Source organism: Spermophilus citellus, assembly GCF_964194105.1.
Source record: "Spermophilus citellus genome assembly, chromosome: 2".
NCBI lineage: Eukaryota > Metazoa > Chordata > Mammalia > Rodentia > Sciuridae > Spermophilus > Spermophilus citellus.
This window is the reverse complement of record NC_138183.1, coordinates 38,639,927-38,665,829: the sequence shown is the minus strand read 5'-3', so window position 1 is coordinate 38,665,829 and position 25,903 is coordinate 38,639,927. Positions and strand designations below refer to the sequence as shown.

The 25,903-nt window shown below is 47.7% G+C and overlaps 1 protein-coding gene across 1 annotated transcript in view; it reads left to right on the top strand.

Annotated features, from left to right (window-relative positions):
- The window catches only part of DNAI1 (dynein axonemal intermediate chain 1), a gene marked incomplete at its 3' end in the record, with an annotated part of 34,691 nt that overhangs the window by 6,685 nt on the left and 2,103 nt on the right, over positions 1 to 25,903 (top strand). Inside the window, exons 6-15 of the mRNA XM_081272340.1 lie at positions 751 to 835; positions 4,427 to 4,544; positions 4,809 to 4,852; positions 14,537 to 14,784; positions 19,608 to 19,697; positions 19,834 to 19,921; positions 20,563 to 20,642; positions 21,848 to 21,996; positions 22,097 to 22,196; positions 24,550 to 24,735. Coding sequence (XP_081128466.1) covers positions 751 to 835; positions 4,427 to 4,544; positions 4,809 to 4,852; positions 14,537 to 14,784; positions 19,608 to 19,697; positions 19,834 to 19,921; positions 20,563 to 20,642; positions 21,848 to 21,996; positions 22,097 to 22,196; positions 24,550 to 24,735 — 1,188 coding nt within the window. The remainder of the gene's footprint in view (positions 1 to 750; positions 836 to 4,426; positions 4,545 to 4,808; positions 4,853 to 14,536; positions 14,785 to 19,607; positions 19,698 to 19,833; positions 19,922 to 20,562; positions 20,643 to 21,847; positions 21,997 to 22,096; positions 22,197 to 24,549; positions 24,736 to 25,903) is intronic.

Below are 25,903 nucleotides of genomic sequence, written 5' to 3'. Positions count from 1 at the left end.
TCAGAGGGTTGTCCACTCAGCTGGCTCACTCCTGCCATCTGCTCTAAACTCTTTGGTCCTTTCTTGCTAATCTCAAACTCTTTGCTCCTCTATTAACTTGCCTAGTGATTCACCTTGTGGATTTATGATACTCAAAATGAGTCATTTTTCCTGATACAAAACTTCTTGCTTTTACTTTGGTCTGGGCAGTGGGAAAGGCCTGGAATTAGGAGTCTCAGTTCTCCCTCATATTCTATGTGTGCAAGCATATCTCTCTCTTCTTTAGGCTTTGGTGGCTTCCTTGACTTGTGACTAAATAAGGGGGTTGGACCAGGAGATTTCAGAGGCCTGTAATGGGTGTCTGTTATTCCCTGAGCTAGTGAAACCTCTCTGTTCCCACCAAAGATGCCTCTTACCTATTCTTAGCTGTGCTCCCCTTCAACACCTGCCTTGGCTCTCTCTGGTGCCTTATCTAGTACACAGAGAGATGCCTTCTCCAAAACAATCCCAGAATGAAAGAATGTGAAGCATACTCTGTCCAGGGCCCAGATATGTCAGCTGATATCCCTTGTGCCACCTGTGAGGGAGGGGTTCTTGGAAGGCAGTGGTGAAGTGAGTTGGACCTTGAGCCATGCAGAGATACCATTACAGAGCCATTTGGTTTAGTCATGTTGGGGAGAAATTGCTGAACCAATTGCAAGTCTTCCCAACCTTAGGGCATATTACCTTGCCAAATGCTTATTAGGATGTGTGGTTTCTGTGTTCCCACAGAGTGATGATATCACCAAAGTGACCCAAGCAGCTAAAATTGTGGAGCGAATGGTCAATCAGAATACATATGATGATGTTGCTCAGGGTAAGATTTCTTGTGCTCATATTAAAAACTCCTCATAAAAACTGATATTTGAGTATCCCGTGCTAATTCTTATATATGCAAGAGAAAGAAAAAAATTCCTCCCTCCTCTGGCTGTCACCGAGAGGACAAGACTTACACAAGTCAACCATGAACAATGGCATAAGAAACAATGGCCTTAATGTTGAGAGCTGACAATGATATAGCAAGAAATGCCTGCACATTAGTGATCCAATGTCATCTTCCTAATATTCCTGGGAAGAAGACAGAGCAAAGATGATTACTCTTACTTTGCACATGAGACATCTGAGCCAGTGTCACCTGGCTAGTGAGTTGGCAGAGGGGGCGCAAACCTAGGTCTTGAGCTTCATTCTGTGTTCTGTTCTCTACTCAGTTGGAGTTGCTATAATGCCAGAATATACCAGCTAGACAGAAACTGCTTGGGAAATCCTCACCAAAGGAAAAGGGAAGATAAGTTATGAGTGGGAGCAGTCAAGGAAGGCTTCAGGGAGGTCTGAGCTAGATGTCAAGGGACAGCAGAGTCTGAGTAGGAGTTTGGCAGAAGAGAAGATGTTATGGGCAGAGGATAGCATGAGCAGTGACTTGATGGCAAGAATGCATAGGAATGGACTCGGGGAACAAGGGGCAGCAAAAGTGGTGAGAGTTCAGGCTGGAAGGGTGGTTGGAACCAGTTTATGAAGTGCCTTGGATATCACAAGGGATTTGAGATTTCTCCACAGATAGTTCAGAGGCATTGAAGCCTACTAGGCAGAGACACAGCTCAGTGAGAACTGAGATGGAGGAAGATGTGAGTAAGCAGAATACAAGGATAAAGGTAAAGGTGCAGGTTGGAATGGGTTTTGCCACACCTAAATCATAGGGAATGGAGAAAAGGAACAATAATAATGGAAAACAGCACCAGCTTTCACTGTGTGTGGCCTATGTGTAAAGTATTGTGCTGTCTGGATTATGTGTATTATTTTATTTTTTTTCCTGACAGTTTTACTCTGTGAAGTGAATACCATTATTATCTTCAACTTATAGAGGAGAAACTCAGTCCTGGGTGTTGCTACTTGTTCAAAAATCATAGCTAGTGGGAGCTCTGAGTAATTGAACCAGAATTTGAACACAGGCCCCTTGGATCCATTGCCTAACCACTTTACCATGAAGCTACAGAGCCATGGAGCAGAGGAGATGTTTCAAATAAACACATTCAATAGATCTATCCTGATGATTAATTAGTGATGAGGTGAAGAAAGAGATTGATTCAGAAATGCTTAAATCCAGGGGCCTGGGAAATTCTGGTGTCTTTGACAGTGCCAGGGAAACGGAATCCTTCCCATGGCATGAACAGCACATTCCCAAGTGGCTTGTATTTCCCTAAGAGGTTGTGCATTTATTTGGAGCAGCTGCCTCCCCAGAGTTGGCAACTCCTTGCTGCTGGCTGGTCTCCTTTGCTGACAGCCTAGGGCTCTTCTTGGTGACTTGATGTTCATTGCTCACCCATGGGACATAAAAACCAAGGCTGCCAAGACTAGGAGCCTAAACAAGCCCCCTTGTTATCATTCAGGCTGGAAAACGACCTTGAGTGCTTTTCAAAGCTGTCAAAGTACACAGCAGCTGTGAATGAATTTGTCGCTCACACAGCTTGGCTTCCTGAAACCCAGCCTATGCAATTGGCCCGCCAAAGGGCTGCAAACCTGATTAATATCCATGGAGAAACTGGCCTTGTGAACCACTTTCATTTATAAGAACACAGTCACATAAAAATGCATTGAACTTTGATTTTTTTAATTGCATACTCTTTTTCCTTTGGGAAAGTGTAATCATGAAGGAGAAGTGAAAATAGAGAAGTGTTACCAATTAATCTCTCTGAAATGAGGTACTTTCAAAGACACCCCAAGCTCAGGAATCTCTGATGTGATCAAGGCTCACGCCTTTCTGACCACTTGAATCTTTTTTGTTTCAAGACATTTTTGAAATCTGAATGTAATCTCACAACCTCAAGGTATGGGCCATTGTGAGAAAGGCTGGAGCAATGCCTGGGCTTGACCTTGACTATTTTGGATTAGAGGTTCATTTTCTAGTTGGTCATTCTTGTTTGGAAAGAAAACCGAGAAACCATTTCACTTCAGTTTCTTTATTTCCTTGCATTCTTCAAATGGTCATTGGGTGCTGCTGTGTGGCTACCCTGTGCTAGGCACTGAGGACCTTGGAATGAATGTCACACATTTCCTTCTCTCTAGGAGTTGTACAGTAGGGAAAATAGGCAGAATAATTGTGTTACAGATGTTTTAGTAGAGAAGAGGCAGGAATATAAAAAGAGGAAGAAAATAGCTCTACTCAAAAGAAAATAATCCAAGCATGGTTGTGCAAGAGTAAAGTCCAGCAGCTTGGCGGGCTAAGGCAGAAGGATTGCTTGAGCCCAGGAGTTCAATACCAGCCTAGGCAACATAATGAGACCTCATCTCAAAAAAAAAAAAAAAAAAAAATACCTTACAGAGCGGGGGTGGGGGAGGAATTTGATCTGGATCGAGAGTAAGAATGTGCCAGGAAAACCAGGACATTTTATACATGGAAACACAGAAACACAAAGTATATAGAAACATATAGAAACATGAGATAACTTGACTCATTGGCACTATTTGGTATAGAGGATACATGGACAGCTGGCTTGAAATGATGTGAAGGTGGAGGCCAATAGCCTTGGTTTGACCAGGGAGCCGATGTATAAGGAGAGCCATGGGGGGGGGGGTTCCACTGGGATGAGAAGAGTGGTGTGGTAGAGTTTGTTTGCTCTCCATCTGGTAGTTCTGTGGAATGTGGGCTGGAGGAGGGGTTATAATGGTAGGGAGACCAGTTAGAAGGAAGCTGTAATAACTCAGATGAAGGAATCTGGGACCTGAACTTGGGCATTGGTTTAGAGAGAAATGAATGGATTAAAAGGATATTCTGGAGTAAACTATAACAACTGGTAAAAGGAAATCAGTCAAGGATTACCTAGGTTTCTGGTTTAGACATGTGGAAAGATGAGGTTTCTACCTAGCTTAGAGAAAATGGGAGGCAGAAACAATTTTGAGGCAGATGAAGTTGAGCTTGGGGAATCCATGGGGGATCCAGGCAGCTTCATTATAGTGAGGTTTGGCAGTGGATATGAGGATGAGCTGCATTTTAGGGATTTAGGAGGCAGAATGAATAGAACTATTAATCAGCCTCTGGCAGCTGAAACCTTGAAATTTGGCTGCTCCAATCTGAGTCCTCTGAAGTGCTGGGGAAACTCATGGGGACAAGGGCTGCAACCTCGGATTCTATCCATGAGCACATGGCTACTTTATTGTAATTTGCTTCCAACAACAATGACAGTAACAATAGCTAATACATAAAAAGAAGTTACTGTGTACCAGGCATTTTTCTAAGCACTTTGCATATATTAACTCAACATATCCTCATAGCAGTCCTTTGAGATAGGTACTGTTATTCCTACCCGGAAACACAAAGAGGTTCATTGTATTGCCTGATGAGACAGTAATTGGTGAATCTGGCTTTGCTGAAAAGTGGCAGTCAGGAGGCTGACTCTACCTGTGTGTGTTTAAGATTTTAAGTACTATGAGGATGCTGCTGACGAATACCGGGACCAGGAGGGTACACTGCTGCCGCTCTGGAAGTTCCAAAACGACAAAGCCAAGCACCTGGCCGTCACCGCCCTCTGCTGGTGAGTATAGACATTGCAGCAAACCCAGAGCCCCTGCTGCTCAGAGTAGCCCCCCTTTATTGCGCTTAACAACCTTGAGTGTGACTCGTGGCAACATGGGAAAAGCAGGACTGTGATTCCTATGGGACTGCAGAATAATCCAACGTCTCCCAGCTGGTAAACGCCCAAGTTGGACAGTAAATATATGCAGTGTAGTTAGGCACTAATGTCCATGGAAGGGACATGTCCACTTCCTGTGCCAATGGGTTCATATTTCTTTTGCAGGAATCCAAAGTACAAGGATCTGTTTGCAGTAGGACATGGCTCCTGTAAGTGATCCAGCTATTCTTTCATTGGCTCGTGCAAACAGCAAACACTAAGTACCTACCCTGTGCAGAGTTCTTGGCTGGGTGTGAGAAATGTGAAGATGACTAGGATACCCCCTGGGAGATCCACAGTCTGATGGAAAGACCCATAATCCTATGGGCAATTAGTGTTGAATAAGGAATATATCAAGCTGAATATGCCAACTGAGCCTTGAAGGAAGAGAGAGCACTCTGGCAGAGGGGCTAGCATAGTTTAAGTCTGGAGGCATGAGAGAAATGGCAGGAAATGGAGCTGTCAAGGGACCAGGGTCAGCCCTCAAAGGGCTTGGTAAGCCATTCCAAGAAGCTTGGAGCTTCTCCTGAGGGGAAACCACTGAAGGAATTTGAGAAGGGTAGGGACAGGTCCACTTCAAAGAGGAATTGCAGGCCTGATACTGGAGTCTGGTGCAGGCATCTCAGGGAAAGATGGGATGATCTTAAACACAGCTGTGGAGTGCGATGGAGGCCCTCTCCTGCATCCTCTCCTAGCCTTCTTGACCAGGCCCTGGAGCAGGGTTGTGAGTGGAGGTGAGGACAAGTGCTTGAAATTCATGACTTGGCTCTGGATCCCTGGAAGACCACTGTTGTCCAAATGTTCCTGCCTCTGCCATTTACACACTCGGGGCAGAGAAGCAGCACCCACTGATAATTGTGTCTGGGCAATTTGGTTTTCCTTTATGTTACTTGGTCCAAGCAGAAGTCTCTACTGCTGTGCTGGCCTGGACATTCCCCCTTTCCAACAGGAGAGGGCCCTATACTTCGCATTAGTCGCACCTCCCCATTGCTAACCGTGTGTTCTCTGGCTGGGAGAATCAGCTTCTGAGAACAGAAAACCTCTCCATTCTACAAGCTGCTGCTGGCTGGCAGGCAAACAAGCTCCTGGTTGCTGCCCCTCAGATCGCCTGTCAGCCCATTCTTTGACCAGGGTGGGGGAGAGGGAGGGAGTGCAAGGAGGAGTTGATGTTTGTCATTCCTCTCAGGGAGGAGACTTTGGAGCTGCTCCCAGTCCTGTGGACTGGGCTGCCTTTGAGGATGCCCTAAATGCCTGCTTTGTGTCCCCACTCCTGAGGGTGGGCTGCTGCCAAATGGGAAGCACCCTCCCCCTCTGGCAGAGAACTAGCACATTCTTCCCCTCTGCTGCAGCTACTGGGTCTGGAACAGGGCCTGGGGGTTGGGCAAATTCACCCAGGAGTAGGTGTGGACCCCCCTTTGAGGCTGCTCTCAGTCCAGGCTCTCTGCTCAGGATGAGGTGAGGGTGTGTGATCTCCCCAGAAGATGGGAGAAGAAACTCAGTTCTATCCTATTCTCCATCAGGGTCAGAAGCAGTGTCAGCTGGTTGGGGTCAAAATGGAGGCTGTTTAGTCAGTAGCAGTAGAGAAGGATAATTCATCCCCCACAAAGTGATGACATCAAAGCTGAAAGGCCTGGCAGCCTCCTATGGACAGGCACATACACAGGAAGGATCTCTTTGTCCTCCTTGGCCCTTTTAGCCATATCCAGATGCCTGAGTGCTATCCACAATCAGCTACAGCCCTTCCCCTGGAATCACTTCTCAGTGGTGTACTCTGGGTCTTGGTCACCTTATTGATGATAAGGCTGATAACCTGCCAGGCCTCTGTATCAGGGCTGTGTTGAGTCACATGTGAGAGTAAAGAAGTAAACGTGCCCTACGAGTTGTAGGAACCACTTACACATGAAGAGCAACCATTGCTGATTTGGCTCAGTCTTTTCCCCGGCTTTCTTGCAGTACTTTCAGGGGTCCCAGGCAGAATAAAGGGGCTGGGAATCAGAGGTGAATCTTTTGGGGAGCAAGGCCCAGGAGCAGTGACAGCAATATTTACTGTTGCTGTCACTGGTACAGGAGTTGTTGGCAGTTTTCAGATGGGCATCTTTTATAGAGCCTTTCATATTTCAGTACCACTTGCAGAGGCCAGAGGAGAGCCAGCCTGGGCTGGGACCCAGGAAGGTCCCATCATCTACTCCTGAGATCACCTCTGGGAGACCCATGCTCTTGAGTATCCAGGTACCTCCATGGAAGAAAAAGCACAAAGTGGAGGCAGGCAGAGGACACCCTAGTTGCCGGATGGGGTCTTTCTGAAGAGCAGTTGGTCTCACCAGCTTCTGTCACAATCTTTGGAAGCTCCCAACTACCAACCCCCATCCCCATAATCAGATTTTGTCATGAGGACAAACACTGGAATGAGAATTTGTGTTTGTTTCTGGTTTTGACCTTGGTGAACTGAATCCAGACCTCATGCATTTCCTTTTGCCTGAAATTTCTAGATGTTTATTCTGTGACCCAGTCACATAAAACTTTGGTAAGGTAGGCATGTACCCTAGGAAAGACTGGAGCTTGGCTGGAGTCAGGTAAGAAACAAGTAGGTAGGGAAAAGGGGATCTGGGAGCTGCCTACAACAGCTCAGAAGCATCCACACCTGCATCCCCTTTAGGGCAGCTGCATGCCCCCATATTAGGCTTCTTAAAGGGAAGATACTGTGATGTCCCTGAAGCCAGGCTCCTTGTTCCCAGCAGAGTGAAGTAAGAGGCTGTCAGCAGGTGAGGGCAGGTAGAGGAATGTTGGAGAGCAAAGACAGCTAGTCCAGGAAGAAATGGCCCTGGAACTGCTGGGGTGAAATTATGTCCGCCTGCTGTACGAGAGGGTCCTTTCCAGCTCATTAGCCAGTTCATAGCAGGGAAATTGGGCCTGTGCATGGTCTGTCAGGCAGGGATGGTGGAACAGATCCTGGAAACTCTGTGTGGTCCTGAGGCGATCACAGAGGAGATGAGGCAGGAATTTCCTCAGCAGGTCTCTTAGTGGAAGTGCAGGGGAGCCAGCTGTGCTTCAACCCAGCCTCCCTTTGGGGCAGCACCTCCCTCTGGGGCAGCACCCTTAGAGGGGCCAATGGCAGGCCCCAAGATCCAGGACTAAACTCACTCCTGTTCTGTCCCAGCATATCCTGGCCTGTCTCTGAGCCTGCTCAGACCAGAGATACACTTGTAGGGATTTAAATCTTTCCTGATCATTTATTTGTCAGCTTCACTAATTAAGAAGTGTTAATTTCATTTACTGAAAATGGAAATTCATCCACCTCATTTCTCCTTGTTCATCTTCCACACACAAAATCCATCACTCCTCAGCTGCAGGCTGCGTAAAATTTACAGGACTAATTATGTTGTCAGGTCTCTTTGTAAATACAGTCCATAAAGGCCACTATGCTTGCTGGGTTGTAGTGTAAGGGCATTCCCATTGTTAGTTTAATTACTGGTTAGTTATTAGGTTCTCAAATGTTTGCCTCATTTTCCCTAAATCAAATTAAATGTCCTGCTTGATGTATTCTGTCTCCAAGGCCTTGCTCTTATTTCCCACACTGTTTAAATAAGACTTCTAATCCAATGAGAGTGCCTGGAAAAGCCCTACTGCCTGGAAGCCTGCGCCCAGCTTGGCACCATGGCCTCTGGGCCATGTTTGAAGTTTGGAACCCTCTGGAAACCGAGGCCATTCTTCAGGCCAGACTTGGGTTAGTCCCCTGCCTCTAGAGACTGCAAAAATTCTGTTCCTGGAGTCCAAGGTGGCAGGGCTGAGCTGTGGGAAACTAAGGAAGGCTTTCGTTATTATCATCAGAAGAGCTGAGGATCATTTCATCTATCCCCCTGACTTCTAGAGGGACTGCTTCCCAACTGTCCCAGAAAAATAGTGCCATCTGTGGGAGCTTGTCTCTTCCACTCATAAAAGTAGAGTTCAGGTCAATCTTCCCTGAATGCCTATGGTATTTGTTTCCTGTTGCTGTCGTAGTAAATGACCACAAACATCATGTCTTAAAACAACATCAATTCATTGTCTTACAGTTCTAGAGGTCAGAAGTTCAAAAGCATTTTTACTGAGCTAAAAATCAGGTGTCAGCAGGGCTGTGTTCCTTCTGGAGGCTCATGGAGAGCACCTGTTTTGTTTTCTTTTCCAGCTTTCAAAGGCTGCCCGCATTCCATGGCCCTCATCTAGCTAGCAATCGCATCATTCTGACATCTGCTTCTGTCGTCACATCTCATTCTCTGACTCTCCTGCCTCTACTTTTCCCTTATAAGAACTCTTGTGATTACATTAAATCCATGCAGATAATCCGGGATAATCTCCCCATCTCAAGGTCTTTAACTTAATCACATCTGCAAAGTCCCTTTTGCCATGCAAAGTGTCATATTTATAGGATCTGGGGATTAGGATGTGGACATTTGGGGGGGAGCATTATTCTGCCTACTGCACACCCCCTCCAAGTGCTTCTTGCATGACTTAATAAGGGAGTCATCAAACAGCTGCTGCCTTGGAGCCAGTCCTGGGCTGGCCTCATTTAAGATGCCACAGTACAAGAGGGAGCCTGCTGTCCCAAGCTGGCAGGGTACCCTTGTCTCTGCAGTTTGCCATCTACTTCCTACTGACCATTGACATGGCCTTAGCCTGGTGGCCCAACATGCCCTCTGCCTGCCTTGTTTCCCAGAATCCTGAGTAGGAACTAGGGTTTTCCTGACAGCCAGCAGTCTCCATAGTGGCCCCTACGACATAGAGGTGTTCTTTACCTGCTGGGCAGGAATGAAGTTGTGGTCTGAGGTCCCACTACTAGTTTCCAGTTCAAGAAGACATCAATCCTCAGGTTTTTGTTGTTGTTGTTGTTCTTGTTGGATATACATGACAGTAGAGTGTATTTTGATATATTAGGATGAATACATGGAGTATAACTTACTCTAATTAGGATTCCCATTCTTGGGCTTGGAGGTGGTGTGGAGTTTCACTGGTGGTATATTCATATATGAGTATAGGAAAGTTATGTCCGATTCATTCCACTGTTTTTCTTATTCCTGTCCTCTCTCCCTTCCCTTCTTTCCCCTTTGTCTAATTCAATAAACTTTTATTCTTCCTCCCCTGCCCTCCATCCAGGTTTCTCCCTAGGCACTGTTCTTCCAGAACTCTAGCAGAGGAAGCTGAGGACAATCAGAGCTTTGCTCTGTGGTGGAATTAAGACACACACGTGCATATGTGCATTCACACCCACATGCACGCTCGCTACTCCCCTTGCCAGAGATCACAGCTTTCTGAGAACTTCCACATCAGGCTCTATCTCACAAGGGGTTGATTCTCCTCCCCCAAATCTTGTGGATTATTGAAGGGTAGAGTCAGGGAGGCCTTAGTGATTATCCAGTAGAGCAGGGTGAGAGGAAAAGCTTGATTGCAACAAAGAGAAAGACTGCTGAGGAGCAAACCAAGGTGTGCTCCCTCCATCCTTCATGGCAGGTCAAGGAAAAGACCTGCTCACAGTTCCTGACAGTGTGTGGGGGAAGGGGCAACACCTCGGAAGAGATATATTCTCAGTGACTGAATAGTCTAGAAGACCTCCCAGAGAGGGTCCTCATGGGCTGGTAGACCCTCTAAACAGTTGGAGAGACTATGAGGCAGCTTAAGGAAGCAACAGGAGCAAAAGTACTAAGACGAGCAGAGCTAATTTCCTGCTAGCAACCCTTTCCCTCTGTCTCAGGGTCAAGGTCCGTGTGATTATCATTTTTCTGTCTTCCTCTCTGTCTTTCTCACTCTACCCCTTTTCCCCTCTATTTCTCCTCTGTTCTACCAAGCTACATATACTTACTGAAATCCTATAGCCTGGAAGACCCCAGAATTAATTCACTGGCTCCAGACTTGAGTCTCTGCCTCTTTATACAATAGATGGTGGGGTTAGGAGGTTCCTATCTGGGTTGCTGGACTCTCTAACCCTTCCCTAAGAAGCCAGGAAGTTTGTGGCATTCAGAGCAAAGTACTCCAGGGGCCAGACCCAAGGTTCTGCAAGCCTTGAGTCTGTGGGACTCTAGCCCTCATTGGTAGCTGAAGCATTGAGGGTGACTTGAAGCTAATGTCGGACTGGGACTGTTAGTGACCTGGCTGGTGATGTCATACTTATGGAATATTGGATGACTAAACAATGATATCATTAGGGATTGGTGCTATCATACCTCCCCTTGCAGGGTCAGAGACAGGCCACTCACTAGATCCTGCAGTTGAATGAGTAATTCCAGCAACCCAGGAGACTGAGGCAGGAGGATTGCAAGTTCAAAACCAGCCTCAGCAACTTAGTGAGAACCTGTCTCAAAAATAAAAAGGACTGGGAATGTGCTCAGTGGTTAAATGTCCCTGGGGTCATTTCCATACCAAAAAAATTTCTAAATTTTTTAAAAAGATAATGATGATATGATGTTGGGACTATTGGAGGTTTGGGCTGTGATGTCACACTGGAGAATGGAATAATGAGATCTCAGAGAGGCCACTGGAGTCAGGGTGAGTTCATAGTATAAGACAGAGTTGAGAGGAAACCCCAGTTGAATAAGGGTTTTCTTGGTGTGATTTGGCAGAAAGACCCCCAAATTAGAACTAAGGAAGAATGCAGTCTAGCCATGATTAGAAACCATGATCTCCGTGACTCGTCCGGTTCAAGTAACAGAGATTATTAAACCAGTTTGACAAAATGGGCCTCATGTCAACATGCGTGTGACCTGGGAACTAGTATGATTGGTTGTTCTCTGTGTCCCTCTCTCATGAAATCCATGTTCTTCTCTGCAGTCATTCCCTTTTACCCTGCTTGACTGCTCTGTCACTTATACATTCTCTAGTCCATAACCCGGAGGGATTGGATTATTTTTGCTAGTAAATCACCACCCCATTGGGTCTGGTGACCCCTTCCTCTCCTTTCTCCACATCTGTGTAAACACCAGATTACTAGAGCAGTATATGTGCAGCTATCAAAGAGACATTGGGTGTGGCAAACACCATGAGATATGCATCATGCAGCGGGACACACCATTTCTGTCCTCTAGGCCTCAGTTTCTCAGTCTGTAAAATTAGGCGGGCATTATTCCAGCTTGTAGTCTCAGTGGTTCTGTAATTGGGTTAGAGATGTCTTCAATACAGAGTTACTAAGCCAACCTAGGACTTCCTAACCTCTTTCCCTGGTTTCACTGGTCATGAACACTCTGTGCATGAATGTAGGGGTAGAGGTTTATGTAAAGAAATAAGTCGGGCTGGGGATGTGGCTCAAGCAGTAGCGCGCTCGCCTGGCACAGGCACCACATACAAACAAAGATGTTGTGTCCGCTGATAACTAAAAACTAAATATTAAAATTGTCTCTTTCTAAAAAAAAAAAGAAAGAAAGAAAGAAATAAGTCGCCAGGTGCAGTGGAGCACGCCTGTAATCCCAGCAACTGGGTAGGCTGAGGCAGGAGAATCATAAGTTCAAAGCCAGCCTCAGCAAAAGCAATGTGTTTGGCAACTCACTGAGACCTGTCTCTAAATAAAATACAAAGTAGGTATTAGGTCTGGGCATGTGGCTCAGTGGCCAAGTGCCCCTGAGTTCCACCAAGTACAAAGAAGAAGAAGAAGAAGAAGAAGAAGAAGAAGAAGAAGAAGAAGAAGAAGAAGAAGAAGAAGAAGAAGAAGAAGAAGAAGAAAAGTCATCACTGCTGTCCCTCAAGGGGCCAAGACGTATACTTAGTAAGAGCAATTGTGAATGTCATGCTTACCTTTGCTCCTTGGTGCAATAAGGATAGCATCTGAGTCCTTGGCTTGAGCAGGCATTCCTTCACTCTCTTGTTCACCCACTTACCTGCCTGCTTACCTACTCACCCTGTGTCAGTCTTGACCAGCATAGAAAAAGGATTGGAATTTGGAGTACCAAGGGCTCGTCTCTGACCTGGCAGTTGGCTGGTCAGTTTGTGGATTACTCATTCAGCTGCAGAATCTAGTGAGTGGCTGTCTCTGACCCTGCAAGGGGTAACCCATAGTAGGAGGCCCAGACCAGGTCTGATGAACAAAAGGAGCTAAATTTGTTTGATGAACAAAAGGAGCTAAAGTGATGGTCACCCTGCCCAGTTCAAGCCTTTCATGTTCTGGACAAAAAAGACACTCCCCTCAGCCAGCTGACCCTTGAAGTCAACCCATGGGGCCCACCCTGGAGTCCTATAGAATGAGGTACTGTTTGTTAGGTCTACCCCAAGGCCAGCCTCCTACTGATTTTAAGATAGAGTCAGGCATACGGTGACCCGGCTTTGGTATCAGGGGATCTGGAAGCCCTCAAGTGTCTACTTTTTGCTGGGAGGCTCACTTTCCCCAGAACAGAAGCATTTTCCTTCCGGATTTACCACTTGCCCTCCCCATGGCTCTGGCTGGACCCTGGAATCTTCTCTCCCAGGTGCATGTGTGGCCTCCCTTGCAAGTGATCCAGGGAGGAGCTACTGATTTGAATTTGAGAGCTGGTGAGGATTAACCCAACAAGGGAAGGTAGTCTTCCCCATAGACAGCTGCTCTGGTGGGCATGCCAGCTTGCCTCAGCTTCCAATATACTTTCCTGGCTTTTTTTTTTTCTATTGGGGATTGAACCCAGGGGCACCTAAAAACTGAGCCATCTCCCCAGCTCTTTTTTATATCTTATATAGAGACAGGTCTTGCTGAGTTTCTAAGGGCCTTGCTAAGTTGCTGAGGCTGGCTTTGAACTCGCAAGCATCCTGCCTCAGCCTCCCAAGCCACTGGGATTTCAGGCATGTGCTACCACACCTGGCCCAATGTACTCTTCTAAAGATAGCCTGGCTCCTGCCCTCTCCCTGCTCTCAATCAGAGCTCCGTTTGGTCTTTGTAGAATGCCTGAAGTGGGGATACCTGGGACAAGGTAGTAACTGAGTTCATACCTTGAGCCCTGGATCTGGGTCCAACTAAACCCGGCTCCCCCCACACCCTTTTCCTCATGGTATATAGGTTTGAACCCAGGAGTGCTCTATCACCAAGCTATATCCCTAGCACTATTTTTAAGTTTTTGAGACAGGGTCTCCCTAAGTTGTTGAGGCTTATCTGAACTTCTAATCCTATCTCATCCTCCTGAGTCACTGGGATAACAGATGTGCACAACCATGCCCTAACCAGACATTTTCTTGATTAAGGGTCAGCCTTAAAAATAAAACAGAACAACTCAACAAAACTAGTCAAGTTGAGGTTACCTCCCTGATACTCCCACCCATATGCTTCATACTTCAAGACTGGATACTTTGAAAAAAAAAAAAAAGACTGGATACTTTGTCACAAGGTCCCAGGTCCTACATTTGTCAGGAACAAAGGAGGAGGTCCTAAAGCAGGGAAAGTGGAAAGACTCTCATATTGGCCAAAAGTCTCCCTTGGTATAGGGCCTACAAAATGGAGGCTGCACTAGCCTCTACCTCCCTGGCTGTGGTTACTTTGAGTTTGGGAAAGGGGCTGAGAGGTCTGAGCTGGTAGCAGGGAAGTTGGATTTGAAGACTATGACTATGTTCAATGACTGCATATCAGGATGGGAACCAAGTGTGCAGAAAAAATGAAGAAAGAGCACTCTTTTGACATGGGGCAGGTAGGAAGTCTGAATAAGCCTGTGGCAGCATGACTGGCTGGCTGGGATCTTCCCATGAGCCCTGGAAAGATGTAGGCAAAATCTCATAATTCCATTTCACAGTGAAGGTAAAAACCCAGGGAGGGATCCCACGCTCTCTGATAGGCAGAGCAGGGCAGGACTTGCCCAGAAGGTGGGATAGGGGCAAGGGGGCTCTCGCAGCAGAACAGATGGATCCTCCAACTGTAACCACCCTTCTTCCCTGGGTAGATGACTTTATGAAGCAGAGCAGGGGCATGCTGCTGCTCTATAGCATGAAGAATCCCAGCTTCCCCGAATACACCTTCAGCAGTGACAGTGGCATCATGTGTCTCGACATGCATATGGACCATCCCTATCTAGTGGTGGTGGGCCACTATGACGGAAATGTGGCCATTTACAACCTCAAGAAGCCCCAGACCCAGCCCTCCTTCCGCAGCACAGCCAAGTCTGGCAAGCACACGGATCCTGTATGGCAGGTCAGTCTCCCACCAGAATGGGAGAAGTATGTGGCCCTGGGAACCACTGGGAGGGGAGGAACTTGGGGAGGAGAGGCCATAGGCAAGGAGCTGAGGGTGGCAGGTACCAGCTTAGAGCCCAAGAAACTGGGTGTGAGAAGAGGCAGAGAAGTGCAGTAGGTACAAATCAGGAGGTAAGAGAGTCTCCAGTAAGAAATGGGGTCCGCTGCCCTTGTGCTCCCATCAGGGGACCCCATCTCTCAGCCAAGGATCTCCTAGGTTTGGCAATCAGTAACTCTGAGGCCATAGAGGGAGGCCTCCAGGGCCTGACAGGCTCCAGCTGGATATGTTAGGGACTCCAGATCTTTGTCTATAGGCTTCCTTGACTCCCGACAGGGTCTCTCCTCTGCCATCTGGGCTGTATTTTGGGAAGCTCCCAGACAGGGCTGGGTACTGCTGGTTGCCTGCCCTCTGGGTGGAGCTGAAGGCCCTGGCAGACTGAGGTTTGTCCTTGAACCAATTTGTAGCATTGCTCTTCTTCAGATGGGCTAAGAGGGGTGGGCAGGGCCTCTGCTCTAATGTGAGATGAGCCCCAGACCATCACCAGGACATTAGGTCTAGATTTTACCTTGACTTTGTATATTCTATCTTATTCTATGGGATGTAGATTTCACAGATTTCCTCTTAGAGTGTTTTTTAGGGCGTTTCAGGCCCCTCCTCACTATCTCCCAAAGGTCCCCTGCTTCTATAGCTGTGTATGTTCCCCGCTGGGCAGAGCAAGTCTGGAAGAATCTAAAGATGGATTTCTGCTTTAAATTTCCCAAAGCCTCTGGGCTTATCCAGGAGCACTCAGACTCTGTCTTCTCATCTTTTTCTGCTCTCCTGACCTGACAGTCTTCAGGCAGGCTTTGTATCTCTACCTCTTCTGGCTTTGAGCTCCCCTGTCCCAGGCACTAGGTCTGAGCACCTAGACAGGCCTGAGCAGAGAGAAGACTGCTCAGGACAGCAACATAGTACCCTCTCAGTTTGATCCTTTACCCAGAGCCTGGGGAAGATGGTGGAAAGGAAACAGCTACACATCTTCCCCTGCTCCCCACAAGTAGGGACCAGAGGTTGCAGCTTCAGGAATTCTCTCCACCAAAAAGTCCACCTTCTTGGGCTGGGGTTGTGGCTCAGAGGTAGGGCGCTCGCCTGGCATGCATGAGGCACTGGGTTCAATCTTCAGCACCAAATAAAGTAAGATAAAAATATTTTGTCCATGAAAGACTTTAAATCCAGACAGAGAAGAAAAGACTTGCCTTGATGGTGCCAGTGCCAATCCTGCTTCCTGCTTTATCAGCCCAGATATCCGAGGGCCAAGCAAGGAGCATCTCTGGCTGACCCGACCACCCTCCTCAAGCCCAGGAGAGAGGGAGAGGCCCAGCCCAACCACCCTACTTCTACTCTGCCGTGTTCTCTAAATCAAGAGCAAGTTGAGGGGAAAAAAATAGGGCACAGAGAAGATGTTATCTTTTTCGTTGGACAAGTCCCAGAAAGACTAAAACTCACTTGGACAGGGGTGGCTTTCTCTTTTACCATCCTGCCAGGAAAACAGGGTTTTGGGCTGGAATCACTGCATGTGATCTGGGAGGAACCTATCTATCATTTCCTGTTCCTTTCTTTTCCTCTCATTTCTCTGTCCATTTCTCATTCATTCACCCATTCATCCTTTCAGTAACTCCTCCCTATTTGCTTCTCTGGTTGCTAAGGATGCTCAAGGGCCTAGGTTCTGGACTTCGTAATGGGAAGAGAACCACAACCATAGGCTGACCAGGGCAGGAGAGAATGCTAAGTGCTGAAGTAGATGTGTGCACTGAGGGTAATCCACATTGTCCTGGGTGGGGACTAGGGGCAGAAGGGTCAGCTAAGTCTCTCTAGAGGAATCAACTCCTAAGCTGAATTGTGAGTGATGGAGAAGTGTTAGTTAAATGAAGAACAAGGAGGGTCACTTATGCAATGACATGGGATTTCAAACAGAGTGGCCTGTGTTACCCTGAGGGAGGGGAGCAGACCTGAGGAAAGGGTAGGCATCTAGTCCTCAGGTACTTAGTTATCAAGACAAGAAACTTGGACATTGTAGGTCAGTGATTTCAAATGGAATGTTAATACAAAGCACAATATATTAAAAAATGGGATTGGAACTTCTCTGGTAAGATCAGGGCCCTGCTTACTTCAGGGTCCACTGTTATTACGCACTCTGTCCCCTGCACTAGTTTCCCAAAGCTCCTAAGATTTCCCCTGAGTCTTGTTTGAAGATTTCTGTCCAATCATCAGAGAATTTGGGTTGAGGAGTAAGTCATGATTGTTTCTTTGAAAGATCATCTGGCTGTGCATGAGAACTTTCAAAGTCTGAGCAAAGGTAAGGAGCAGTGCAGATGAGGAGGTAGGATGGAGAGCTGTTAGGGCAATAAAATCAGTAGGAGGAAGGAATTGATTAGATATGAGGAAAGGGAAAATTGATGCTGCCCATGTTTGGGCATCTACAGAAGTAGGAAATGGCAGAGAGGAACAGATTTGGCCAGAAGTTAATACAAGAAGACTGATAGATACCCAAAGGGAGGTCTCCTCCAGGCACTTGGAGGTAAGAGTCTGGAGCCAGCCAGATGAAATGATGTGTGTTCTCAGCTACATGGGAGGCTGAAGTAGGAGGATGGCTTGAGTCCAGGAAGGAATATAGCAAGACCCCAGCTCAAAAAGAAAAGAAAAGATTTTGAAGGAGAACCAGCAGACTGGTGAATGAGATATCAAAGATATCAGAATCCAGGTCCTTCTTTTTTACTTTTTTGCAGTGCAAGAGATTGAACCCAGCACCTTGTGCATGCTACTAAGTCCTTCTTATGGGGACTGTATCCGAAGTATTTGGAGGAACCCAGAGAGGTTTTTTGTACTGCAAGTGCCAGGCTGGGGTAGGAGTTTGTTCTGTTGGCAGTGGGGAGTCATGGAGAGAACTGTCTTTAAGACTGAGCTCCTGTCCCATGACACAGGCCACTTCTACAGAGACCCTGCCTAAGTAGTCCGGCCTTGCCCAGGCCCTACTGTGAAGCCTCAACCAGTACCAGAATGTGGGGTATGTGCACGTGTTGTGCAATATGGGAAAGGGAGCAGGAAGGCTGTATGAGCAAAGACTGGGGGCAAGCAGGGGTCTGCCTTAATCAGATAAGGTGAAAGAGGGGGAGTTAATTAGGCTCCAGCTCTTCCCTACCACCTGGTCCCTGGGTGTTCATTCATTCTCTTAACCCCACTTACCACTGTGCCTCTCCTGCTTTATTCCTATCCTGTCACCTCCACTCCAGGAGCACGTGTGTGACTTAAACACACACACACACACACACACACACACACACACACAGTTGCTTGCAAATGCACACACCACCCCCCATTGGGCATCAGGCTGCTAAGTGGGGTGTGAAATACAATTTCCAAGAGTGCTGGCGTCTGCTCATTAAACACTTCCCTTTGCAGCTCCCTAGTGCCTCTTACAACCTGGCCTTTGACACCCCCTGTCCCCTCCCCCCTTTAAAGGGACCACCTTTACACAGAGGGGAAGTATTTTCCGTACAGGGTAAGCTCTAATTTGAGCTTGAGCCTTTACTTGCTCTGCTGTGTTCTGCCCCCCAGTGAAAGCTCAAAAGAGCCCTCTGCCCAGACAAGCCCAGGAAGGACTCAGTCCGCCCTCCCACAGCCCTGATCCGCCAGGCCTGGGGGTGGTTGGGGAGAGACAACCTCTTCTCCCCACCCCCCAACAGCAATGGTGACAGCTGCGGTTACAGGCAACAGCACTAGGTTCTTGGCCTCCCTCACTGAGCCTCTGATTGTGACAGGGGGAGGGGACTGGACAGTGGTCCCAGCATGGGCGGTCTGGAGGGAGCCAGAGGATAGAAAGCTCTGGGCGCCCAGCCCCACCCCAACTCCCTGGGACTTGGCTTGGCTAGGCCTCCACATCTGGCAACAGAAACTTGAGCTTCAAGCGTGTCATCTTCATAAGACAACAGCTCTGTCTCCAAAACACTTTCCCATATGTTTGCTTCCAGCCCTGAGAAGACGGGTGGGGCAGGATAATTAACCCTGATTTGCAGATGGAGAAATGCGGCTCAATTCTGGGATTTGGGAGCAAGATTCTGGGAGCAGGAGCTAGTGATGACGTGAAAGTGGGAACAGAGGAGCCACTTCCTAGAGAAAGGCCAAGCCTAAGAGGAGGGCAGAGGAGGGGGGTATACTTCTCTTCTTCTCCACCCTACCCCCAAGCAAGCAGGAGAAAGACCCCTGCAGAAACTTGGCACCCACATTGCTAGGATGATGGTAATAATGAAGACATTAGCCAACATTTGTTGAATACTTAATATGCACAATGTTCTGACTTAAGTGTTTCACATATCATATCTCATTCCTAACAACAAGCCTGTGCTATTATGACTTCCACTTTATAAGTGAGAAAACTGGTTTTGGGGCCCTGTCCTTTTCAGGTCATGTCTCTATAAGGAGGTTGAACCCAAAACTATATAGGCTTCTTCCCACAATGAGGGTCCTAAAATTCAACCCAGGGAGGAATATGTACCTCCACTGCTGATCATTAGATTAGAACAATGCCTGACTAGCACTGTTGCCCCAAGTTGGTCAGGGACAGAGGGATACCAGAGAGACAGAGATGGATGGGAGGAGGTACACAGGACCAATCATGGGATTCTGGGAAATGGGCTCCCAGAACTTGCTTCTGAGCCTCAGATGGGTGCTTGGAGGAGACCTGCTCACAGTCCTATCTCTACACCCTAGCAGGGTCCCCGAGCTCATGGTTTTGAATGTTTCAGGTCAGGTGGCAGAAGGACGACATGGACCACAACCTTAACTTCTTTTCTGTGTCATCTGATGGCAGGATCGTGTCTTGGACACTTGTGAAGGTTGTCTCTTTCTCAGAGAGGGTCTTGCAGGGGTGGATGGAGACTTGGGGGAGCCAAATGGCAAAGGATATCCCCCCCTGGTCCTGCTGATCCACCCCAACATGTATGCTCTCCCTCAACCCCTCTGTGAATACAGAGTGAGCTGGTTCACACAGATGTCATCAAGCTGAAGGTGGAGGGCAGCACCACGGAAGTTCCTGAGGGGCTGCAGCTACACACAGTGGGTAGGAACCCCCTTCAGGCCTGGCTAGCCATTCAGGCCTCCTGAGAGTCAGTGAGGGTGGCCCTCTCCTCTCAACACTCTCTCCCCAATTTGTGCTGAGCCCAGACAGGAGGTAACAGGAAAGCCTGAAGCTGTCAGCTTAGCCCTTGGCCATTTGCAGACCCTTCCTATTTACACAGGTCCCTTCTGAGTTTTAAGACCCTGTTCCTGTTTATGCAGATCAGGTGCTGTTATGCAGATCCATCCCTGTTTATGCAGATCAGGGCCCTGTTTACCCAGATCCTGTCCCTGTTTACTCAATTCCCACCCTGTTTATGCAGACTATATCCCTGTTTGCACAGACCATGTCCCTGTTTGCAGACCTGGTCCCTGTTTACCCTGACCCTGACCCTGTTTAACTCAATCCTTGCCTTGTTTACCCAGGCCCCCATTCCTGTCTACAGAATTCCTGGCCCCTTTGCAGAGTTCTAACTGCCTGGGACAAACAGGCCAGAGAACCGGTTTCTGTTTGCCTGGCCTAGTCCCAGCCCTCACAGGGGCCCAGGTTCAATCTGTCCCTCACAGAGCCCTTTTGCTGAGCAGGGGCGGTGCTGGGGAGCTCCTTCTCAGGACTGAACTAAGGCTGTTCCCTCTTCTCTTAAGGCTGTGGTACCGCCTTTGACTTCCACAAAGAGATCAACTACATGTTCCTAGTGGGCACAGAGGAAGGGAAAATCTACAAGGTGAGGCATTACTGCCCATGGCAGCACCTCTCAGGGCCACTTGGACCTGACACCTGGGGAATTTAAAGCACTCAGCAAATCCTGTCTGACAGATTTTAGTGATGCTCATCAGTTCTGGAAGGCTTCTTGGGGGAAGACAATGCATTTCTTGATCAGCTTGGATGGGAAGAAGGACTAAATGCAAGAAAGGGGATGGAGAATCTAGAGGGTGACTTTAGTCCAGCCTAGCTTCTTTCCCTTTGGGCTTTTCCTTTCTTCCTGGGAGTGGAGCAGGGGTGGGATTGGGGGCTGGGAGAGTTGAAACATTCTGGGCAAACTTCCTGGAGGAGATCTGAATTTGAACTGGACTTTGAAGGCCAGGCAACAAGCAGATTGATCTCAGAATATCGGGTGCATCCCTGCCGGCAGGACACAACCTCACAGTTGGTGTCTGCAGTGTCTCAGTGTTAGTAGGTGAACATCCCTCTGAACCTCCATCGTCCAGAAATAGCTCCGCAGCAAGCTTTTCTTAGGCTCAGAGACTCAGAATGTTAATTACAGGCAGCCTCCCGGGAGCCCCTGAGGCCCAGCCAGAGCTGGTCAGAATGCAAAAGAGGTCCCCACCCCCTCTCCACCCCTGCCGTTGGCAGCCCCAGAGAGGCAGAAGGGAAGGGGAGACCAGTTAGTCACTCTATCTCCTGGAGGGAGGGGGAGAGAGAGGATCGCAGGCTAAGGCAAGAAACTGAATGGAAAATCTGGGGATCCTGAGTCTACTCCCGGCTCTGCACCTGCTCTAATCTGTACACGGTGGGATGTTTCTCACTGTTACTAGGGTAATGTGTGCTGCAGTGGACCCAGGGCTCCATCTGTCCTGTGCACAGGTCCTGGTCTGGAGAAATCCAAAGCCTGAGACCTGCTTTGTCCTGACACAGGGACAGGAGACCTTTTCTAAATGGCCTAGAGTCCCCAGGGGTCAGCCGCTAAGCAACCTACAGCACTTTCCTTCACCCTCCAGGAAGGCTCCCCTGTCCTCCTGAACCCCCAACCCCTAAGTGCTCCTTTCTCTCTGGGTGTGTGGAGGGTGGGAAGAGTAGCCAGCAACTTGGCCCCAACAATGTGGAGTAAAGAGGAGGCTTCAGTTCTGGTCCTCCATGGCCCCTAAGGAGGCTGAGGTTGCTGGCTTTTATCTCAGTGTTGACTCCTGATCTCTCCTTACTCCCCACTAGTGCTCTAAATCCTATTCCAGCCAATTCCTCGACACCTATGATGCCCACAATATGGCAGTGGATGCTGTGACCTGGAACCCATACCACGCCAAGGTCTTCATGTCCTGCAGCTCTGACTGGACAGTGAAGATCTGGGACCACACCATCAAGTGAGGGGCCTGCCCCTGGACCTGCCCTGCCTTGGGCCCCTCCCCTGGGCTCTGGCATTATAAGCCCTGTGTCATGGAGTTCACCCCTACACTACTGCAGGACCCCTATGTTCATCTATGACCTGAACTCAGCTGTGGGTGATGTGGCCTGGTCACCATACTCTTCCACTGTGTTTGCAGCAGTCACTACAGATGGAAAGGTGAGTGGCCCCTTCCTGACTCTGCTGAGCCCCTACTGAAGATCAGGTGAAGTATATCAGGGTCTCCCTCCTGGAAAGCCCACTCCATGCCCAGGTCAGTAGGGAAAAGTGGGACATAAGGACTGTGCATTCTCAAGGGCCAAGGCATCCAAGGTCCAGCCAAAAAAGAGACTCATTCATCATAGGAGACCTCAAGGAGGGAATGGGGCTGTTTATATCAGAGGAGATGAGATGATGCCATCTACCAATTCTCTTCTCTTGAGTTCCCTGGGGAGGGAGCTAGAGGGTTGCAGGGGCTAGCTCTAGCTAAAGAAAAATTTATGAGCCAGAACTGATCTGTGACTGAAATAGTGTCTATAAGTAGAGAGTCCCCTCTCTCTGGAAATGTGCAAGCTGATGCTAAGAAGAGGCTTCAGTGGGGCAAAATGGGAGAGGTCTATTCAATTTTGAGAATTAGCAAAAGCTCAGAAACGTTTTGTGAGCACAACCTCTTTTCCTTACAGATTTTGATATAAACTAAAAGAAATGCTGCCCCCACGGAAAGAATATAGTGATTAAGGCATCACCCTAAAGTTAGTTCATCATCTATATCCTGAGCAGATGTTTACTAAGGGCCAACTCTGGTGCCCAGCTGTAGGCTAGACCTAGTGATTCAGGTACTTGCCCTTATGGAGCTTACATTCTAGTGAAAGGAGAGAGACAAAAGCAACATCACCAAAAATTTCCATAATGTTAAGGGCAGAGAATTAAAATTAGGGGGCTAGAGGGTAATGTGCTAACAAATGTTTATAACAACATTATTTGTAATAACCAAAGAATGAAATAAGCCAGCATTCATCAGCTGATGAATGGATAAACAAAATCTACTGTATGTGTGAAAGAATTATTCTTCCGTAACACCAAGGAATGACATACTCAGACATACATCATGGAAGAACCTTGAAAACTCTAAGTAAAATAACCCAGACACAAAAGGACAAATATTTTATGTTTCCATTTATATGATATGCCCATAATAGATTTGCCTAGTATATTCAAAATAGGTAAATCTATAGAAATGGAAAGTAGATTTGTGGTTACCCAGGATTGGGGAGTTAGGGAAAATTGGGAGTGACTGCTCCTAGGTACAAAAGTTTTTTGGGGGGTGGTGAAAACATTCCAAAAATCAGTTGTGATGATGGTTATATAACTGTGAATATACTAAAAACCAAGAATTGCATATTTTAAATGAATGAATTTTATAGTATGTGAATTATATATCAATAAAGCTGTTAAAATAAAAAAGAGAGAAGAAAAGGATTGTATGGCTTCTTGAGTGATCAGGAAAGGCTTCTTGGAAGAGGTGATATTCAGGCTGAATGACAAGATAGGTTGAATGACAAGATGGGGTGGAGAAACCATCACCCTAAGCAAATGCTGGCACAAACCCTAAGGTAGGAATGAGCTTGAGGGGCTTCAAGGACAGGGAGGCAAGTGGGGCTGGTGTGTAGTGAGCAAAGCAGGGAGAGCCCCTGAGAGTGAGGTGGGGGCTAGAGAAAGGGATCTGGATTTTATTTATAGTGCCAAGGAGACTCTAGAAAGATTTTAAATTTTTTAAAGGGAAGTCTGGCTGCTGCATGGAGAATGGATTGTAGAAGGGCAAGAGTTTTAAAGGAAGGGGCCAGTTAGGAGACTGCCACAGTTGTTTAGGCAGGAGTTGATAGTGGGTTGGTCTTAGGTTGTGGCAAAGATAACATCAAACATTTATTGGATACCTGTATGTCAAGCACCATCTGAGTATTTGACATCTGTAACTGGTATATAAACCCTGGCTCTGCCACTCACTAGTAAGTTAGCCTCTAAGAGCTTCTAACACCTCATTTATAAAATATGGATAACAGAACCACCTTATAGCGTGGTTGTGAGAAGTACGATTAGATGTTGCAGCCTTGTGACATGTGTGCCGAGTCTGATAAATGGTAGCTGCTATTCTTATTTTTTTGCTTTTTATTTTTTTGTAGTTATAGATGCCTTTATTTTATTTGTTTGCTTTTATATGGTGCTAAGGATTGAACCCAGTGCCTCACGCTAGGCAAGCGCTCTGCCACTGAGCCACAGCCCCAGACCAGTAGCTGCTATTATTGTTGATTCTGTATAGACTTAAAATTTCTTCTAATTTTTAAAAAATTCTCACTCCCTCAACCACAAAAAAAAAACATAAATAAAGAATAAAATTCCTTCTCCCACTGCCTCCAGCTCTAGTGTGCTAACATTAGCCTTCTGTAGTCTCCCCAGAAATATCAGGGTAGTTCCTGTGGGGTGAGGGACAGGAGCCTTATCACTCCTGAGTGTGCTGACACCAGCCCCTCCATAGGCCCATGTGTTTGACTTGGCTGTCAACAAGTATGAGGCCATCTGTAACCAGCCGGTGGTGGCCAAAAAGAAGAACAAGATCACCCACGTGCAGTTCAACCCCATCTATCCCATCATCATCATTGGCGATGACCGAGGGCATGTTACCTGTCTTAAGCTCTCACCCAACTTGCGCAAGATGCCAAAGGTAGGGGGTCCGGGAGTTTGGGCTGCTACAAGAGATGAGGATAGTGGGGAGGAGCCAAAGGGGAGTAGCCATCAGTGACCCCAGGTTTCTGGCTTGAAGGACCCCAGGGTAAGGATGGTCCCATTGCATGAATGAGGCACAGAGGAGGAGAATTGGTTATGAGGAAACAGGTCGGTTTTGACCTACTGCATCTGAGCTCCCTGTTGGGCCAGGGGGAGATACCCAGTGAGCACGTTGGCTTGAGCCTAGGGCTTGAGTGAGGGCATCACTGGGCATCCTTTACTGGGATGCTGTGGATGTGACAGGTCACCAAGGCAGGGAACTGGAGGTTTAGCCAGTGCTTCATAGCTGGGATTACACAGAGCTTCAGCTCCAGTGTCCCTCAGCTGGAAGCTGTGGGTCTAAACAGGGAAGGAGGAAATGAGCCATGAGGAGGGTAACTAGGTCAGCAGCTATGCAGTCCTCCTTTTTAGCTCTGGTTTCTTTTTCTGGGGTCTCTAATGGTCAGGAGCCACTGCCCAGAACCCAAGAGCCACAAATATAGGCCATGGGGCCTAGAGTCATGACCTAAAAGTCTAAACTGAGTCCAAATTTAGACTTAAGAACCCAGACTTTTGCCCCAGGCCTTAAAGTCCAGAGCCCTAGGAACCAACTTAAAAATTCAGAGAACTTAAAAATTCAAGAACCCAGAGCCCAGTCCTGCCCATTCATGTACAGAGTGGAGATGGTTCTTTGCTTTCTTCCAGGTTCTGGGCTAGAGTTAGGGTTGAACCAAGTTGCCCTGATTAATGTACCTGTTGGTTGCAACCTGAGGCCTTTACTGCAGTTTGAGGCAGAAGCAGAGACTCTCAGCCACTGGACTTCTTCCCTCTGCCTCTACCCAGAGAGGGTCCTCTGTACCATCCCTCTGGCACTGGCTTGGTCTATTCCCCACCATGGCCAGGAGGCAAGGGCTGAGTGTGGCCTGGCCTGTAATTGTAGCCAGCTGGGGGAGGGGGTGGACTTGGCTATAAATACTCTGAAGGCTGCTAAGCGCCTGCAGCTGTGGCCCAGAGGCTGTGGTGGGCTTTTGGGGGTGGGGGGAGTCGGGTGTGGTCTGAATCTCTTTGCTGAGCCCTCCGGAGGGGGAAGGAGGGAAGAAGGCAGTACAATTTGTGGAACAGACACA